This window comes from Xiphophorus hellerii, chromosome 20 (assembly GCF_003331165.1).
Source record: "Xiphophorus hellerii strain 12219 chromosome 20, Xiphophorus_hellerii-4.1, whole genome shotgun sequence".
NCBI classification, from domain to species: Eukaryota; Metazoa; Chordata; class Actinopteri; order Cyprinodontiformes; family Poeciliidae; genus Xiphophorus; species Xiphophorus hellerii.
The window spans coordinates 31278861-31299075 of record NC_045691.1 but is presented as its reverse complement, the minus strand read 5'-3'; the positions used below and the strand labels follow the sequence as shown (position 1 = coordinate 31299075).

The 20215-nt window shown below is 41.5% G+C and overlaps 1 protein-coding gene across 4 annotated transcripts in view; it reads left to right on the top strand.

Annotated features, from left to right (window-relative positions):
- epha8 (eph receptor A8) overlaps window positions 1-20215 on the top strand; it is a 135242-nt gene that overhangs the window by 96547 nt on the left and 18480 nt on the right. For 2 of the 4 annotated variants that reach the window (XM_032549677.1, XM_032549676.1), the window contains exons 7-11: window positions 8579-8734; window positions 10413-10835; window positions 12586-12710; window positions 14638-14800; window positions 17977-18073. In XM_032549677.1, the coding sequence (XP_032405568.1) occupies window positions 8579-8734; window positions 10413-10835; window positions 12586-12710; window positions 14638-14800; window positions 17977-18073 (964 nt within the window). Of the gene's footprint in view, window positions 1-8578; window positions 8735-10412; window positions 10836-12585; window positions 12711-14637; window positions 14801-17976; window positions 18110-20215 lie in introns of all 4 variants that reach the window. The other 2 variants (XM_032549675.1, XM_032549674.1) reach the window with 1 other exon arrangement.

Below are 20215 nucleotides of genomic sequence, written 5' to 3'. Positions count from 1 at the left end.
CCAATCTCCTCTCGGCAGCATGTGATAGCTTGCGTTTTCTTCCTGATCGTGGCAGTGACACAACTGTTCCATGGACTTTATACTTGCGAATAATTGTCTGCACAGTTGCTCTTGGGACCTGTAGCTGCTTTGAAATGGCTCCAAGTGACTTCCCTGACTTGTTCAAGTCAATAATTCGCTTTTTCAGATCCACACTGAGTTCCTTTGACTTTCCCATTGTAGCTTTTGTGGCTGAGTCTAATCACTGGGTCAAATGAGCCCTATTTAAATGGGCTCATGAGAAGTCAACAGCTGTAGTCAATCAGAATCACTTACAAGAAGTGAATTACATTATTTTTTTATTTTATTTTTGTTATTATATATATGTATTAACAGTATATTATACTAATATTTATATATATTAATATTATATATATCTATCAATATATTTATATATATGATATATAATGTATAAAATACTGTTAAATGTATATATATATATATAATAATATATATATATATTCACCGTAAATTAACAAAATCTATGGGTGACATAAAATTTAACAATTCCAAAAACATAACTTAATCAATCCCTCTCATAAATGATTGTGGTGTCGGCTGTAGGCGTTAGCTAATGCCTTTGAGATTTCAGTTTGATATATGAAAGGCATTATAAATTTAACTATTAAAAAAGAAAAGAAACCAAAATATCACACCAGCATTCTATTCTTTGTAAATTATTTTTGCAGTCTGGTTTACGGTTTTACATCATAGATATAAACATCAGCAAAATTTTTAATTTTAGCTAATTAAACTAAACCGCATAAAAATGCGGCTAAATAGCCTAATGTTAATATGATTATAATTTGACTGGTAAAAATAGTACATGACTGATTTATTTAAAGTACATATATATACATATATACGCACACACACACACATATTTCTCATGTGTGGCCCCCCTGAGATACACCTGCCCCCTCTTTGGCCCCCCCAAATTTAAAAGTCTAGCTCCACCACTGCCACCACCCCTACTCCAGCATCTCCTTCACCTCTCGCCGCTGCTGTGGACTCCTCCGCTGCCAAACCGCCTTCAGCCTCCACTCTTCCCATGATCATGGGATTCCAGACCTCCAGATTGGCACCTGGCTGACAGGCGGCACGGCTGGTGGCTTGGCCCGCCCCTGTAAGTAGGTTTCCCAGTGACTCCTCATTGCCTCCCAGTGACTCCTCGTTGCCTCCTCCTCCCTGTGGTTAACTGTGCTCCCTCAGAGTCTCTTCTTCCCTGTGGTCCCTCGTCGCCTTCCAGTGACTCTCTCCCCGGTGTGGTGCCCGAGCCTTCCTGCGCTCCACCCATCTGTGTTCCTTGTTCCTTGTCGGGTCCTTGTCTTGTCTAGTCGTGTCAAGTCTGTTGTCAGATGTCTCTTGTTTTCCAGTTGCTACCAGTTTTCAGTCTTAGCCTTCCATTCATTCTGTGCTGCTTGGACTTTTTGGATTTGCATTCATATCATCATTAAAAACATCATTCTTTCACTCCAACCTGGGTCCTCAGCGTCATCCTCACCACTTCTTCACCATACTTCATGACATAAACTTTCCAAAGTTTACTTTGAAACTTTCAAACGATTATTTCTAAGGGATTCTTCTTGCCGTCCCAATTGCAGGTTGCTGATAAGTAGGGCAATTATCATTTGTCATCATGATATAAAATGCTAATTAAGAATATTATTAGGAAAATTTAGATATAAATACCATCACCTGATATGGGGTTTTTAGGGTATAAACCGGAGTGCCCGGAGGAAACCTGCAGATGTTTATGTTTTTATGTTTGTGTGATTTTTCTGTCATTCTTTGTCTAGTTGATTTGCTGTGTGCAGTTGATTGGTGAAGCGGTTTGATTCACTGATGAACTGAATGTTATATCCGTCCTTCCATCCATTTTCTTCTACTTATCCAGGATCAGGTCGCAGGGGTAGCAGTTTAAGTTGGGAGACCCAGACTTCCCTCTCCCCAGCCACTTGTTCCAGCTCTTCCGGGGGAATCCCAAGGTGTTATCAGGCCAGCCAAGAAACATAGTCCCTCCAGCGTGTCCTGGGTCTTCCCCAGGGCCTCCTCCCGGTGGGACGTGCCCGGGACACTTCACCAGGGAGGCGTCCAGGAGGCATCCTGACCAGATGCCCGAGCCACCTCATCTGGCTCCTCTCGACGTGAAGGAGCAGCGGCTCTACTCTGAGTCCCTCCCGGATGACTGAGCCCAGACACCCTACGGAGAAAACCCATTTCAGCCGCTTGTATCAGGGATCTCATTCGTGAACAAGATCCCGAGATACTTGAACTCCTCCACTTGGGGCAGGACAACCCCCTGACCCGGAGAAGGCACTCTCCAGTACCCCCTCCAAGTACTCCACAAAGGGTGGGTAATCTGAACTGTTGTTCGGCCTGTAAGCACAAACAACAGTCCGGATCCGTCCCCCCACCCGTAGGAGGAGGGAGGCTACCCTCTTGTTCACTGGGGTAAACCCAACTTACAGGCGCCGAGATGGGGGGCAACAAGTATGCCCACTCCTGCCCGGCACCTTTCACCATGGGCAACTCCAGAGTGGAAGTATGTCCAGCCCCTCTCAAGGAGACTGGTTCCAGAACCAGAGCCATGCGTCGAGGTGAGATCGACTATTTCTAGCCGGAACCTCTCAACCTCAAGCACTAGCTCCGGCTCCTTCCCCACCAGAGAGGTGACATTCCACGTCCCAAGAGCCAGCTTCTGCAGCTGAGGTTTGGACCGCCTGAATACATGATGTGAAATAATTTTGAAGGTGTGTTAGTTATGTATCAGTGTGTGCATGTGTTTTTACCTGTGAGTTAGGGGTCAAGAGGCGAAGGCTCTTGTCTTCTGCCAAAAAATTTATTGTACACGGTTTTAGGTACGACAAAAAATATGTTGTAAAGTGACACGTTTCCCCAAAACCCCTTTTGCTCGGAAAGCTGTGCTTCACTTTCATGTGTGCTGGGCCACTCCTGATCCACAGTGATTATTGTCTCATCCACACGGTGGATGGCTGAGGACGCGTTGACGTCTGTTGAAACTACAAATCCGGGATCTTCTCTCAGACTGTGGGGTTGTGTCTCTGACAGCGACAGATACTGGTGAACCTTGCTGTCAGTAACTTGCCCTCCCTGGCTGGTGGAGGTTTCTGCCTCCTCCTCTGGTGGAACAGGCGGGGGGGAAACGGCATGATCACTCTTGCATTCCTCGGTCATTGTCGGACAGATCAACACTTCCGGCAAGTTGTCGCTGGATCCTTCCAGTTTGTCCTCGGTGCTTTTAAATCTTGTAGTTCCTTTCTAAGCTTCTCATTTTCCAGGCATAAAGAGGCATTTTCTTCTTCTTTAGCCTGAATGAGTGAATTAATTTCACTGCTCCTGTACTTGTACCTCCTAATTTTCCAAACCTGATCTTTGAGCTCGTCATGTTCCTCCTGAAGTTTGCTGTTGTTCTGTTTAATCTCGGTCCAATGATTTCTGATATCCGTCAGTTTGTCAGACCAGTACTGTTCAGCCTTGTACTCTTTTTGGAGATGGGTGATTTTGGACTGGAGTTTTTTGGTGTAGCCACCCATGAATTTAGTTTGTTTTTCCCAAAGTTTGTCCTCTAACTCTTTGAGCTGTCTCTCCATAATCATGTTGGTCATTTCTAAGCTGCTGTTATACTCCTCGGCTTCGTTGCAGTCTTTTTCCAGCTGGCTTTGCATTGATAACTGTTTCCTGATCTCCTGAATCTGGATGTCCAAACGCATGTTTTCTTGTCTCAAGATTGCTTTCTTGTCTTGCGCTGCCTGGTACTCTTCTTTCAGTTCTTTGGGATTCCTTAGTTTCAAAGTTAACTCCCTAACTACTGTTTCAAAAGCGTGGTTGCTTTGGATTAAACTGTCAAGTTCTCCCTGTTTCCTTCTGCATTTGTCGCTCAGGGTAGTTTGAGCTTCCAGTTTTTCTTTCAATACTTGAAACTTGCGTTTTAAATGTTCGTTGACCTTACCATAAATGAATTTCTGGCTCTTGAGATACTTGTAATCTTCTTCGCTACATTTCATGTCTGCTATTTGCTTCTCCATTTGTCTCAACTGGTGGATCAAATCCTCCTGCTCCTCGAACCGATTATTTGCTTCTTCAGTAAGAGAAAAGACTCTGCTGAAAACAGCCTCTTTGGCTTCTTCCTGCTGGGAGGAAGATCCTGGATTATTTTCAAGTTGGAGCATTTTCCAATCGTTTTCGGCTAGTCTTGTTTCGCAAAAGCTTGAGCGTTCAAAAGTCCACAGACAAACTCTGCAAAAGTTTGCAACACAGATGCGATCTCTGTCAGAAACAAATCTTAAAAGACTCTCACACGAATTCTGCCCCTTGTCACCAAAGGATTCAGTGACATCATGAGTGACATAATGTTCTATGTCATAATATTCCATGAGCTGTCAGAGCAGCACGTTGCTCCGGCAACGAGCTGCTCTGACACTCCAGCTCAGACTTTGGGTAAAGGACTAATAATAATAATAATAATAACACCATATATATATATATGACCTTTTTGGCCACATTCTTTTTGTAAATACGTAAATGAATGTGGAAACTTTCAAACAGCTTATAAATTGTCTTGACATCCACAAACGTTCAGGTTTTTAATGAGCATCTTTATTCCAGACCGGCACTGGCTCAGGTCTGCCCTCTTTAGGCAGCCAGGAGCACTGCAGGCCTCATTTGCATCTTTAACTGTAGTTTTGAGGCAGACATATAATACAAACAGGTAAAATTGAACACTTGTTGTTTGAAAAGTAATGATACTTCAATGTGTTCAACACCGATGTGACCTAAAATTTGATGTGGAACATGATGAGCTCACTGCAGTATGGCTCCATATAATGTACTGTATCTCTCATCAGTTTAACAGGGAATGTATAACTTAAGTAAAAATGACAAGTATTACTGAAACACAATTGGCTCTTATTTGCTTCCTCTGTTCCTCTGTGTTCTCCAGTCACTCCTAATTGGAGCCTGTTTCTATAGCTGAAAGGACAGGCAGAAATGGACATTACTGTGACACATGAATTGTGAAAACTAAGTAATGAAAATTGAATAATGAGCAGCATGTGCCTAAGTAACAAAAGCTTTTTCATATGCTATCATTTGTATGACGCCAAGTGAAAAGTCTCTTTCTACTTGTAGAAAAGACTTTTGGTTTATAAGTTGCAGATATTTTGCTGACATTTCTTTTGTTTGTGTCTTTGCAAAGTCCAATTATCTACTTGTATGGTATGTGTACATCGACGTAAATGTCAGCCAGTTGCTTTATTTACCAGTGAATAATTATACAATCTACAGTACCTCATTCAGACTCTGAGAAGTCCTGTGGACGGTGCTAATGCCAGTGACGACTCTGTTGCTGGCGGTGTACAGTTAAAGCTCGCTCCTTGATTTTATTGCTCAAGCGGGACAGAATTGCATGCTTTCAAACATGGTTTTTTATATGTGTTCAACATAACTTATATGACATATTCATGGATAATGTTTAAGTAGTGAAACACCACATGAATTAGGAAGGGCTGATTCTGTACACCAATAGCTTCACAAGCTTAGTCAAACATGTAAAAATAACTAATTTTTTCAGTCAGTGCAATTAGCATAGAATTTATTGAATAGATCTGCCCTTATGCATCAGCCACGTTGCCACTGATATCTGACCTAGAATTGTTTTTAATATCAGCACAAATGTAGGTTGGTAGGTAGGAAGGTAAAGAGGAAGGTAGGTAGGTAGGTTGTTTAATGCAGCCTGCATTAGGTAGGTTGGCTGGTAGGTGGCTTGTATAAATACCTCAGACCATGACGTGCCTAATGGCATCTCACATGGGCCAAGATTGTGCATGTTTTAGTCGTTTCCCTGCCTCAAATTAATCAAATGATTGGTTCATTACCTCTTGACATGATGATGAGGGAATTCAGCTGTTTGAGTCATCAGCTGTATTAAAGCAGGAGCGCAAATAAAACACCGGCCCTGGAGTAGAAGCCGGGCTGATTCTCCAGTGATATGAAGTTTGTCTTTGATATCTTATTTTAAATTCATTTTCACATGCCAGTCAAAACTGTCAGCAGTATTATTTGCGCTTATTATTAGCACAAGCCGCTGGGATTTTTTATTATTTTTTTGCTGCCGGTTGTAGTTCTGCTCATGCTGACAGAAACGTTACGTTGCACTTTTAGCGGGTGAGATGTTTTAACACGTAAATGTACATAAATTATAGGGGATTGCAAGAGTTTTCACACCATTGAACTTTCTCCATGTTTGATAATCCAATCGCCTTGGATGTATATTATTGTGGTTTTATGTATTAGAGAAACAGAAAGAAGTTCTTAAATGTCAAGAAGAAGGCTAATTTTATGCAATTCAGTTTTTGTTCGTTGCGCCAATTCACAACAACATGCTGAACAATTATAAAGTACATTGGTTGTTACCGTTATAGTCCTAGGCTGCTGGGGAACATGCTGATCACTTTTCCTTACTCAGCTAAAAGCTCAAGCAACGCAACAATTTTGTATTATCTGCTGTTTTACCTGTAATCAACTTCACGTTCTCTCTCAGCTACTCTTCCTAGAAGCTACATCTGGCCTGGCCGTCGGCTAAGCTACTGCTGCCATTAACTTCATGTACTTGTCCTACAGATGATACACCTGTCTCTGTCTTTCTGTGTTTAATCCTGGCTCTGTCTCAGACTAAGAGCAATTAGCAGAGCTAGTGGTGGGAATAACTGTGTGGACTCTGTCATTCTATAGATTTTACTACTGGCACAGGGCTTTTTTATTAAGCTGCATTAATCTCCTAAATAGACTCTCAAGGCACTAATTTTGCAGTCAACTCAGATTTTTTTTTTCTAACATAGGATGTTCTCCTGGGCCAGTGCTTTTGAGTTCTTAGTTTGTTGCTCCTTGTTTAGTCCACTTTAATTTAACTCAAATTTGCTAGCCTACAAAGTCCAGTTCGTTTTGGGGAGATGACGATGGGCGATTGAACTCTGATGACGACCAAAAATGCGAACTCTGGTCCACCTACAAACCTAGTGTCTCGGTTTATTTGAAAGTGAATGCAATTTAAATGCAAGTGTGAGAGCCTAGTGGACCGGAGAGCGCTCCAAAAGCTAACAAACTAAAGAAAAGGGCATTCTGGGTAAATACAACCAAAACAAACACACAAGAAGAAGAAGAAATCGCTCATGGTGTTTTTCCAAAGACAAAGAGAAACCCTACAGCCACTGTAATCTGACACTACTCCATTTCTGTTTGCATTTTAGGAAGAAGGAAGTTGTGCTGTGTCTTCTTCAGAGGTTTTTATGTCGTTTCCTTCATTGGTTGGTGGCGTAGCGCCACCACAGGCGAGGAGGGGAACAGGGATTTCAAAGGGTTTTCTTTGTTTGACACAGTTCAGTGTGAAAGCAACTGAAAATGACTATAAGTGTAACAAATGTTGAGACTTTGTCCGTAATTAAACCGAGTTTACCGGATTGCCAGGTGTGAAAACAGCCTTAAAACTCCAGTTGGCTGTAGCAGATTACAGCTCACAACGACCAAAGTTTTGTTGAGTGTTTCTCACTGTGATAGGGGGAGTTTTCCTTCCCACTGTTGCTACATCCGTGCTAGCATGCAGGTTTTCTGCATGAAGCCACTGTTGCTTTAAACTCATTCAAGTCAACGGACTCAATGCAAACATCTGGGTTTCTTCAGGCAGGCAGAAAATTATTTGAATATTAAGATGAACTTCCCTTGTTTAATAAAGATAAAATCAAAATGTATGCGGTTGATGCCGAGTCTGTATTTGTTACTAACCGTATTGAGTTGGTAATGTTTAAATGTATTTTTATGTTCAAACTAGATTCATTTGTTGTTATTTTGCTGTCAATTGGTGCTGCATAAATAAACTGAACTGAATGAGCTTAAATCTTGGTCATCCGATTTTGTAGTTCCTTTTTCTCACTTTAAACCCAAACAGCTAAGGCTGCCGTCTATAAACTTCACAAGACAGCAAGGAGGCCGGTACCCTGTCTGTAAGACAGCACATGAATTTAAGGGGGAGCATAAATTAGCTGGTGAGGGAGAGAGCGAGCTGATAAAGTTGTCTACTGCTGCTGTTTTTCTGTGTAAGCAGCTCCACATCTGCCCCATTTACCAATGCAAAAGCCTATTAGCTGCCTGGAAAGAGAATATATTTATCAGCAAGCCCTCCATTATTAATAAGTGCAGAGTTAAAAGTGAATATGTATCAGAGAAGCTGAAGAGCGTCGAAGCTTGGGCTGGATTCTGATGGTCTCACTGGGAGCATCAACAGTTCAGGATATTTTCAGCCCAAATCTGAGCAGAGGCAAGAATGGCTTTCATCTCTGCTGTGAAGTTTCTGCCGTTACAAGCCGGTAATTACACATTACACTCAGTGGCTGGGCGCAGAGGGCCATATATCTTCAGATGGATGGTTTGGAGTTAGGTTTAACAGTATTGTTTGACTTAGTTGATGTGCTAATACAAACATTGGATTCATGTGCATCTGGCTGTTTTCTCTGTCCCTGTGCAGCCTGTGAGGTGGGTTTCTATAAGCCGGTGGCAGGCGACGGCCCGTGTGGGAAATGTCCCCAACACAGCCACTCAGAGACCAGAGCCGCCGTCTCCTGCCCCTGTGACTCCAACTACTACAGGGCGGCAGATGACCCACCAGCAGCACCCTGCTCTCGTAAGGACACACACACACACACACACTGTACACCACAATACTGCTCTTCAACAGCGGCTCGTTTACACCGGTGACCGGATTGGAGTCTGTCACACCGGCACTTTTTGAAACCAGGTTTCAGAGTGAAACTTTTCTGCGGAGGTGCAGAGAACTTCAAAAGTGTGAAAAGCGCACAAGCGCAGAATGCACGGCTATAGGGTTTGTTCTAAGCACACACAGGAAGAAAACAAAAACAATGGCGGCAGACATTGTACTTAACCTGTTGAGTTTAACACAACTTCGAGTAGGGAATATATGTTACAGCAGCATTTCATTCATGGGAGACCGGTTACTGTTTACAGTGAGGTGGAAACTGAGGGTTAAAAGCACATGCTCATTCGGTGACATGCTAAAATCACAGCACCATCCAGTGGCCTGGCATGACAACTACAGCTGACTCGAGGTGTCGGGGCGGTGCCTCTAAACTTTTTCCCAATCAACATTTGAATATACGATCAGTTTCCCGTCAGCAGTCTCCTGTAGATGTAGCCGGACTGGGTGAAACACGTGCATACTATCAAAACAGATGTGGAATGTGTAAATGTGCTTAATCTACAGAGTTGTGAAAAAAGTATCAAACCCTTACAGATTGATTCTGTTTTTGCTTTTTGTTGCACAGATTTGACTATTTGTAAATCTGATTTTCGAATGAAGGTAAGCTGAGTAAATACAAAAGAAATGTTTTCAAATGATGAAAATATCCAAATCAATCTGAAAATATAACCACCCCCCTTTTATTACATCTTGAAATAACTGGAATTAAGCACATTTACACCAATCAAGCAATGGTCTGATTATGCAATCAATCAAACTTTATTTATAGATCCTTTAGTCAAGTGCAACACAAGTGGCATTACAGAGGTCAAATACACAAAGACAGACGTTTAACCACTAAAGACACACAATAAAATGACTAAAATGTTCAAGTCAAGAAAAAAGTAAAACAAGTAGATTAAATATCAATTCTGAAAAGATGAAGAAAGCTCACAGGAAAAAGAAAGACTGACTGAGAAATAGTTACTACTAAGAGTGTCAAAACTATCCTTTTTATATGTTTATTTTCTCAGGTTTGTCTGATCATAAAATTAGTATGAATTGAAGGATCCCATAAAAACCAAAGAAATCTACAGAGGGGCAAATACTTTTCACTAGGGCTGGGCAACAAATCAGTAGCAACAAATATTGTAATAGACAGGTGATCAACATCAATGACAGAATTTTCGTTTACTTCACTGAACTCCAATATAGAACTGCACAGCATTCTGGGGGATGTAGGCAGAGGGAAGGCCTTAGCTGCTTAAACTCTCACAGTCAGCTAAGCAAGGTTGGTGGCATCAACGGATTCACTCGCTCTTTGGTTACCTAGCAACAACCTGGTGAGTAACTTGCTGGAGCAGCAGTTTCAAGTTTCCCCACCGTGTTTCATAACTGCCTAAAACTAAAACGACAGCAGCGTAAAGCAAAAGGAGAAAATGAGTTTTACATCTTGAGAGGAGACTGTGGATAAAACAGAAAATCAGTTTGGCATTATTTCAGATATATCAAAAATTAAAAAGACTAATCACACTTCACTCTCCCTCAGGTCACCAGGAGGAAACCTCAGGCTGAACCTTCGGTAAATCTCTCTTTCTTTCTCCAGGCCCTCCATCCGCTCCAGTGAACGTCATCTCCTCAGTCAACGGGACGTCTGTGGTCTTAGAGTGGGATCGGCCGCTGGACACCGGGGGACGCAGCGACCTGCAGTACAGCATACTGTGCCAGAGGTGCTCAGGAGATGGGCCCTGTGAGGACTGCACAGCTTCCCCCGGAGGCAGCAGTGGGGGGAAGGTGGGCGGCGGGGCCAGCATCGGGCTGGGTGGTGGGGGCATCGTGGAGCGCTCCGGCAGCGCCGCGGTTCGATTCATTCCACGCCAGAGCGGTCTGACGGAGTCCCGGGTGACGGTGCTCAACCTGGTGGCCCACACCAACTACTCCTTCCGCATCCTGGCCACGAATGCTGTGACACACCTGAGCAACGAGGCTTCACCGTATACTGTGGTCAACATCACAACAAACCAGGCAGGTAGGGTTCCTGACGCAAACATATGGAATCACACAAACACTTTGGAGTTAACCTCAAATATTGAGCAGAGGTGGGCAGAGTACCCAAAGGTTGGACTCAATTAAGAGAAGAACAACTTCAACATATTTTTACTCATGTAAAAGTAAAAAGTAGCTGTCCAAGAAATTACATTAGTAAAAACATTTATTTGGTAAAAAGTCTACAGAAGTACTGAGTAACTGATCAAATTATGAATCGTTTAATATTTAAAAATACATCATCAGATGGACCAAAATGTAAAGTTAAGTGGGAACTTTAGCTATTCTAGGGAACAAAATGACAATAATTCATATAAGTAACAAAAAAATAACAAAATCAGGCAAAATATTTTTTTTTCCAAATCAGTTTTTTTCAATTAAAAAACTTATACAACTTTAACAAAACCTGCAGGTGTGTGTCTGTGTCTGGTGAATTTTTGGTTAAAGCATTGTTTTTCATTTAGTGAAGTTACTCACTGTGTGTAGAGAATCCAGATATTACTCGAGTAAGAGTAGCAATACTTCCTAATAAAATGACTCAAGTAAGGGTAAAATTTGGCTTATGTACTTTTTTAATATTTAAGATTAATAATTTATTATAAATGAAATTGTTAGTGAAGTTAAAGTTTCTTTATTTGAATCGGCGCACCATCCATTATCTCTGGAACTCAGTTTCTCGTGAAGGAATAATCTCCGAACCCTTACCACAACAAGGAATGGTCACTAGAACGCTTATTTCCAATTAAGTCTGAGAATTTGTAAATATGATAGCCTAACTTTACAGCTGAATTATCCTGTACATTAACCTTTCTCTAACTACCGAGATGCAATCTAGCTACTGATGGAAAAGACAAAAGGAATACATACAGTACTTAATGAGACAATGGGGATCAAATCAGAAGAATGAATGATATCCAGACTCAGGTGAGTCTGCCACTTTGGGACAGAGTCATAAAACTTGACCATGTACTCAGACCTAGCCAGAAGCTAACCTTAAGCTAGATTTAAGCTAGTCTTAAGTTAACCTTAAGCTAGCCTTATACTGGCCTTAAGCTAACCTGAAGCTAGCTTTAAGCTGAACAAAAAGTTGTTGCTTTGGGCCCTATACGAAAACAGAGTGAATGACAGAAAAAGAAGGGCGAAGGTTGCAGATATGAACGCCCATCTAACTTTTAGCGCGTCCTGTATTCTCTACTTCTCCTTAACCAGAGCAGTTTTATAAATATTGTTGTGTTCCTTGCATAATCCTACACAGCAGAGGAGTGCTTTTGTGTTTCAAAAATGTGAAATGTGACATTTTTAGTTTCCTCCCAGCAATTATTAGAATGTAAATAATCACACTCAGACTTTGTTTACATTTTCAATTGCTTTAAAAACGATTTACATTCAAACTAATGAGAATTGAAACCATTTATCTTCATCTGTTGAAGAAAACCACGTCCCAGTCCAAACCTTCAGGGGTTCGAAAACATCTACATGAATAATTAATGTCCATTCTCTAGCTCTTCTTGAAGAGAGACAATATTCTGCTGCTGATGAGGGTTTCAGATTCAGACAGGTATCTAACAAACATTACGTTTTGTACTGGTTTGAACTGGCTGTCACTGAGATAAGTTTCATGTTCTGCCCAGCGGAGCATTAACGTGATCCCAGAAGGAGGTCTGTGTTGTATCGCGGTAAACACTGTTTTTCGGACTTTTCGTGCGTCCTGATCTGTCCTGTTTGCTCTGCAGCTCCCTCGGAAGTGTTATCCATCCGCCAGGAGAACGCCAGTCAGAACAGCGTGACTCTGATGTGGCATGAACCCGACCAGCCCAACGGAGTCATCCTAGAGTACGACCTCAAATACTATGAGAAGGTATTGAGCTAAAAGTCGAGGGTTAGTCACACACTGCAACAACAAAAAAAATACTGATTTGAAAAACTCTTTATATGCCTTTTTGTCATGTTACAAACTCCACTTATGATTGAAAGACCAACTCAAAGTGGTGCATAATTATTTGGAGGAAACTGTGGTTTTTAACAAAGAAGTGCTGATTGCAGTTTGACAGAAGCCATTGAAAGGACAGAGCAAACATTTGGTAAAAGGTGCCCCGGTCAGATCACGTGACCAAAATGTAACCTGGAAACAACATGAGAAACGTCATGTGTATCTCTGAACATCACCCAGAACACAGCTGATCCTCTTGGAGAAGCATGGTGGTGGCTGCATCATCCTGGGAGATTCTGGAAAGTGGGATGGAGCTCAATACACAGGAATCCTGGAAGAAAACCTTCAGTACAGCCGGTAGAGACAGAGAGGCGACTGACAGCACTAAGACCTTCCTCCTTGCTCTCATTGGTTGTTTCTAGTTAGCATTGGGAGCTCAGGGAGAAGGCCCAGCTCAGTGTTTTAATAGATTATGTCTCACACCATACTGTCATGACATATTGACAGTTTCAATAAATATGTAAAAAAAAAAAAAAGGTTTTATTAAAGCTACATACCCCAGCTTGAAACCTGTAACCTCATGGTGCTGGAAGGCCCAGAGTCGGATCTGAGTGGAGATCCAAGCCGTGGCAGTCGGATAGGGAGCAGACAAGCTAGTCCAGGAGAAGGATCCGGGTGGCAGATCTGCTAATTGAAAGGAAATGGGGGTCGAAAGGCAGAGGAACAGGGAGGACGAAGCAGTGTGGATTTCAACTTAGCAGAAGTGACAGTGACAGCGAGCGGCTGTTGGGCACATAAACCTCACAATCAGCTAATTGCTGCGAGCGTGTGTGTGTGTCGGGGTGTTTGTGCGTGCGGCGATAGGAATCATCTAATTGCAGAAGGAGCAGCCTGGGAGCCTGCTGTCTCATAGCCAAACAAGCAGGTTGGTGTGGGGAGGGCTGAAGGATTAGCTTGTCTCTTGCTCTGCGTCTTAATCTTCACCCAGAGGCTGACACTGTTGTGTGTGTGCGTGTGCGTGTGTGTGAGGATTTTAAGTGGACCAGTCAGCAGTGTGTATTCTCAAGGTTTCTCCAGAACTTCACAGAACAAATCAGAGTCATGTGGAGGGCGGTGGTCCGTTGCTGCTCCTCATTAGCTGAGCACGATGAAGACAAAATCCCTGCTAAAGACGCATGAGTCATTCATTTTGGAGCTCACTAGCACCTCTTGTAACTGTTTAACCCGCTCTGCGTCTACAAAGTGAGGATAGCAGTGACAGGAATAATTTACCGGATTTTTAATCCAGATCGTATTAAGAGTCTTCTCTATAGAAGTGAACTGAATAGACGTTTATCACTGGCATTTCTGGGCTCTTAAGGATTCGTTTTAATATACTTTAGATTACTTTTCCAGGTTGTAATCATTATACAAAATATTACGGAAGTGATAAAAAAAAAAATCTGATTTGTACACAAGAATTTATTGTGGATTCTTTTCTAATTGTTTATTTTCTAATGGAGTGTCATTATACTTTTTGGTTTTGGTTTTGTTGAACATTTTGCTTCCTTTAACAATGATCATCTACCAGAGAGCAAACTAAGAGTACAAGAGTGAACCTTCTGAGAAAAGAAGGACATTGTATTTATGGTTACAATATCTAAAAGGAAACCTGTGGTAGGGTTATTTTGATTCATCGCTGTACTTTTTAGTTCCAAAATGTAACACTTAAGAGCAAACTTTTAGTCCTCTAACTTATCACTGAAAGTCTCAACTATCTTCCGGTTTCAAATAGAACGTGTAGTATGTTCAAAATAGTGACAGTCAAGCCAAATTTCTGGAACCTTGAGTTTATTTTTCTATGTTTGTCTGACAGGACAATGAAGAGCAGAGTTACTCCACCCTAAAAACTAGAAACACCAGTGCTCTTGTGTCGGGGCTGAAGCCGGGGACAAAGTACATCTTCCAGGTTCGGGCCAGAACGTCAGCAGGCTGCGGACGCTTCAGCCAGAACGTCGAGATCCAGACTGGAAAAGCAGGTGACCAGAACTCAGCTGCTGGACGCAGCCGCTCGACTGCCCTGCCACTTGGGAGCCATTCTTGACTTTCTTTAAAATTCAGTGTCCCTATGCAGTCTGAAAAAACACGTTAGAGTTTGATGTAGACAGTTTTCAGGTCATCATGAGTATGGGGGGAAAACAGTGCAGTAAGATATATATTTCTACCACTACCTTAAATTTATTGTTATCTTTTGGAGCTATACTCTAAAAATGAGCTGAAATTGAATAAAATCTCTGGACAGATGTGGAATTTTGACTTAAATTATGAACAAGATGTTTGGGTTTTGGTGACTGTGTCAATCAGGGCCGGCCCAAGGTATATACAAGTTAATCGACTGCTTAGGACCACCAGGGTGTCCCCTAACAGCACCAAGTTAGGGCGCACCCTAACTTGGTGCCCCTTACTAAATTTATATTACATAAATTTATATGTGATATTACATTGCATGTCAATTGGGCATGATCATTTCTTTTAATTTTAATTGTTTTTTTTCTTCTTTCTTGCTTTTCTATGTACCGTATTTTCCGCACTATAAGGCGCACCTAAAACCCTTCAATTTTCTCAAAAACCGACAGTGCGCCTTATATATGGACCAATATTGAGCCACAACAGGTCTCGCAACTACGGTAAGCAGCCGCTGACTTCATTTTCCCCCGTAGAAGAAGAAGTGCGCGGTGCACGCTGGGTTCTGTGTAAAGACCCCAAAATGGCTCCTATTAAGAGACACGCTTACGATGCAGAGTTTAAGCTCAAGGCGATCAGTCACGCAGTAGAACACGGGAACAGAGCAGCAGCGAGAAAATTTAACATGAACGAATCAATGGTGCGGAAGTGGATATATATTGTGATTGCACTAACGTTTGATTTACCGTAACAGTATCAGACTGTTTTTTACCTGTTTATTGAATCGAGGAAAAGTTCCCCTCCACTATATGTTACACCTTGCTGTTGTTAAAAGATAAACTGTGTCACGAAAATACCACGTCACTGACTTTACCTCGGGGAAAATAATAAAGCAGCTGTTTATTCACTTTGGGAATGAACGGAGTTTTCAGAACGCTGGTTTGTAATCTATTAATAAAGTTTGACTGACCTATCTGACTATTTTGTTGACATTCCCTTTAGCGCAGCTCCATCTAATGGATGCATAACGTAACCCCAGCCTCTACTGTAGCGTCTATTCTATGCGCCTTATAATGCGGTGCGCCTTATATATGAAAAAAGTTTTAAAATAGGCCACTCATTGAAGGTGCGCCTTATAATGTGGTGCTCCTTATAGTACGGAAAATACGGTATGTTCAAAATAAATAAATAAATGTATATATATGTAAAATAACATTGAATAGTACAAATTAAATGCTATTGCACATGGAAAAGCAATTTCTGTATTTTTTTTTATAATTGTTACACAAATAATGGTTAATCTCTTCATAATCTTTTAGTTTGTAGCTCCTGTAAGGTAAAAATCAACAGCAATAATAACACTGGTATGATGTAAGCTAATTACAAATGATGCTAATAATGGTGGATATGTACAGATAGAGTAGCTTAGGAATGATAAAGCATCTGGTGTTGACATGTTGGTATAGGGGGCCCCTGCTTAGGGCCTCAAAAAGACTCGGGCCGGCCCTGCTGTCTAAACAACAGTGGTTTCTCCTTTCAACTCAGCTCCTCAACACTGAGTTGTTTTCTTATTCTTTTTATTTATTGCTTTAATGGGGGACTCCATCTGAGAGAGAACAACATAACTCTACTACAAAGTGTTATTATTTATTTTTATTTTGTTAAAATAACCAATTTCCATAATATGAGATGTGGCAGACTGTCGGTCTGTAAAACTCCAACTCCTGCATGATGGGACTCCCAGCTTATCGTCCTTTAATACTGATTCATTCTCATTTTCTGTCTCTGAAGCCAACAGGCCATCAGCGAGCCGAGGAGGCAACATGCTGTCCAATCAATAAGCACCATAGATCATGAATAAAATGCTAAGTAGCCCCATTACTGCCTGGAATAACAGTTTTAGTTAGTTCAGAGAGCAGAAACAGGACTGTTGTTCTGCATGGTCTCTTTTGAGCTAGCAAACATCAATTTATTTTGTTGGAATTTTATGGTATAGACCACAGAAGCTGAGTGCATGCCGGGTTCTCCGGCTTCCTCCCACAGTCCAAAAACATGACTGTCAGGTTAATTGGTCTCTCTAAATTCTCCCTAGGTCTGAGTGTGTGTGTGTGTGGGTGTGTGTGTGTGTGGGGGGGTGTGTGTGTGTGTGTGTGTGTGTGTGTGCCTGTGTTGCCCTGCGACAGACTGGCAACCTGCCTCTCGCCTGGAACGTTAGCTGGAGATTGGCACCAGCACCTCCTGACCCCATTAGGGACAAGGCTGTTAGAAAATGGATGGATGGACGGACAGACCACAGAAGCTGTTTTGAGTAATTAAAGATAAAGAACATTAATGAACTGACATCCTCATGAAGACCAAGGGGCAGACCAGACAGGTTAGGGGAGAAAGTTTAAAGCAGAGTTAGGTTATAAAGCAATATCCCAAACTTGAACATCACACTGTTCAATCAGGCATCCAAAATCAGAAAGAGTAAAGAACAACTGCAAAACTACACTGTACAGTACGTAACCCTGGAAACACCAACTAAAGGAAGGTGGATGAAGACAAGAAAAGCTGTCAGAAAACCTGATCTTCCAACTGGCTGCAGTAACAGCCAGCACTACAATGGACCGGTTTAGATCTAGGAATGATTATGCATTAGAATAACCAAGATGTATTTGAGAATCGATGACAAGCCAGGTCCACTCGGATTTAAAGAATGTTCTTCTTTTTTTTCTGCTTCTGTTTATATTTTGCCATAAACAAACTGTAATCTTCTTGGTTCCATCTGCTTGTTTAGTTTGTATTTTCTTCTCTTTAACCGTGTTGCAGTTTATGAGTTCTAAGTACAGACTTAATTACCAGGGAGAACAGCGAGCAATCATAATGCTGCTGACAAACATTCAAAGTCAAACACAAGGTAATTAGAAAGTTCTGAGACTCTTATTAAACTCAAACACCTACCTGTCTTCACCAGCGTCAGCGTAAACAGTAACCTGTCGACCGTTGCAGCCTCTCCTCAGCTAATCGCCGGCGGTCTGTGTCTCTGCAGCTCCTTTGCGTTACAACACTATGACCATCATCTGGATCTCCATGGCCCTGGTGTCCGGCCTGGTCGCCTTCCTGGCCATCATCATCTGCAGGAAACGGCAAGGCTACACTTTACCACACTACCCGTCGCTGCTGTGTGTGGAACACTTTCTTATGCTACTGTCTCTCTTCGTGTGTTTGATCGAATGTTCTGTGTGCACTTTGTAAATGACGCCTTGTTTTACCACAGGAATCATTGGCTGCGAGTAAAATGAGAGATGCTGTAAAACTGAGGAAAGGAAAATTGAAATGACAATCTTTAAGTAGGAACGTAGAAGATCTGGTGTTATTTAAACACTCAGGTTCTTAATATAGTTTGAGTGTGGCTACGTTGACACAGCAGGTCTTTCTGCTCTATTCCAAATTTCCTGCTCCTTGCTTTGCCTTGTTTTACGTACAAAGTAGTTGTTCATACTACTAATTAAATGCGGCTGCAATCTGGCTTCTGTGTGAACAGTTTAAGACTGGCAACATAGACATGACACAGGAGTGCAGAAATAATGGACACCACCTTTCTATTGATCAAATTTACAGTCGTTGAGCAGTGGGAGACGACAGCATCACCACACGATCATAACAAGACGAAGGAAGCTGATAAAAAGAAATCACAACTAATAGCAGCAGCTTTTAGTGGAGCATTGACTGCTGCTTCTGTAGAGAAGTCTGTCTGGATGTGTAGTCGGAGCCAACAGTGGTGAGGCTGTGATGTGATGCGCTTCACTGACACAGACTTCTTTCGTCATTCTAATTTTCAGCCATTGTTTGCATCTGGATTTCCTGCGTCTGACTTCTTCTGCTGCAGAATTATGACACGTCTCGCACCGAGAGCATAAAAGTTGGATTAAATGCGACCTGACCGTTCGGACTGCAGGCTCCTTGCAAACAATCGGATACATATCTGATTTAGGTACCACTATAGAAGTGGCACAGGTCAGATTTTTTTTGGAGGGGGACGGGGAGTGAGAAGATTGGAATTGGGTCGTTCAGACTGCCAATGCCTGATATGGGTTGCATTTACCTGTTGTGTGAACGTAGCTTTTGTCTTGTGGACCATCGTTCCGTTGCTATCACAATGTGACTTAATCTGATGGAAGTTTCTACTATAAAAAGATAAGGTGTGTCCTTTCAGCTTGACACACTCTCTACGTTCAAAAAGTAGGAAAGTAACTTTTGAGTTTTCCCTTTTGTGTTTATTGGTTTCCATAACTAACAACTGCAACTTAGGCCTCACTGTTGCCAACTTAGCAACTTTGTCACTATGTTTTTTCTCCCTAGCAACTCCGTTAAAAGAACAAAAAAAAAACACATAACTAGAAAAAAATTGTTGTGGCTTTTATTTACAGATGACATTGAACTTCTGCATTGGAAATTCAGATTAAAAAATATTTTTTTCTATTAATTAATCTTATTTTTCCTCAACAAATGAAGACTGTGAAAAAGGAAACAAGGTGTTGAGGTGACATTAGGTCACTGGACCAAACCAGACTCAATGAAACTTAAAGAGTACAAATAATTAATTATGAAAATTTAAAGAACAACATTGTAACTTCATTACATTGTGTCTATAGATTCTAAATCCAGCCAATACAGATTTGGAATTGCGACAAAAATAATACCAAAAATTGACAGAGAAGATGAGGAAAAAAAGCTAACAAAAGTGACAAACTGATTGAATGCACTGTGACAATACTGCCATTAAAGTCTAAGGTGAGCATCGGCTTTGGGGTTTCAAGAAAACTAAAGATCAAACTTTTTAATCAGTCTGTGGTGCATTTGATTGTCTCTAGTTCAAAATTATGAATGCTTAGACTGATCAAATCCAAACTGGACTAAAGATTCTTTGATACACAGTTTGTGATTTCAGATTGAGATTCATGAAGTCTTCTGCCTGTAGAAACCTTGTGGAAGGGGCAAAATAATTTGACGAGCATAAAAACCCACATACAGAAACATCTGGACTATAGTATGTTGCATATGTTCTTTGCACGATTTGTGATGTCAAATTTTGTGAGAAATCAAAAGGATTATTCTCAGTTTTTCCCCAAAAATGTTTTGTGGCTGGTCCTGTGCCGTGAATCCAGTGTTGGGTTTAATCTTGTCTGATGATCTAGATGCACTGTTACACCCCTGATAATCAACGGCAGACACTTTTACTGCCGCTTTCATGGAGCTGGACTTAATAAGTTGTAAAGGATGAAAGA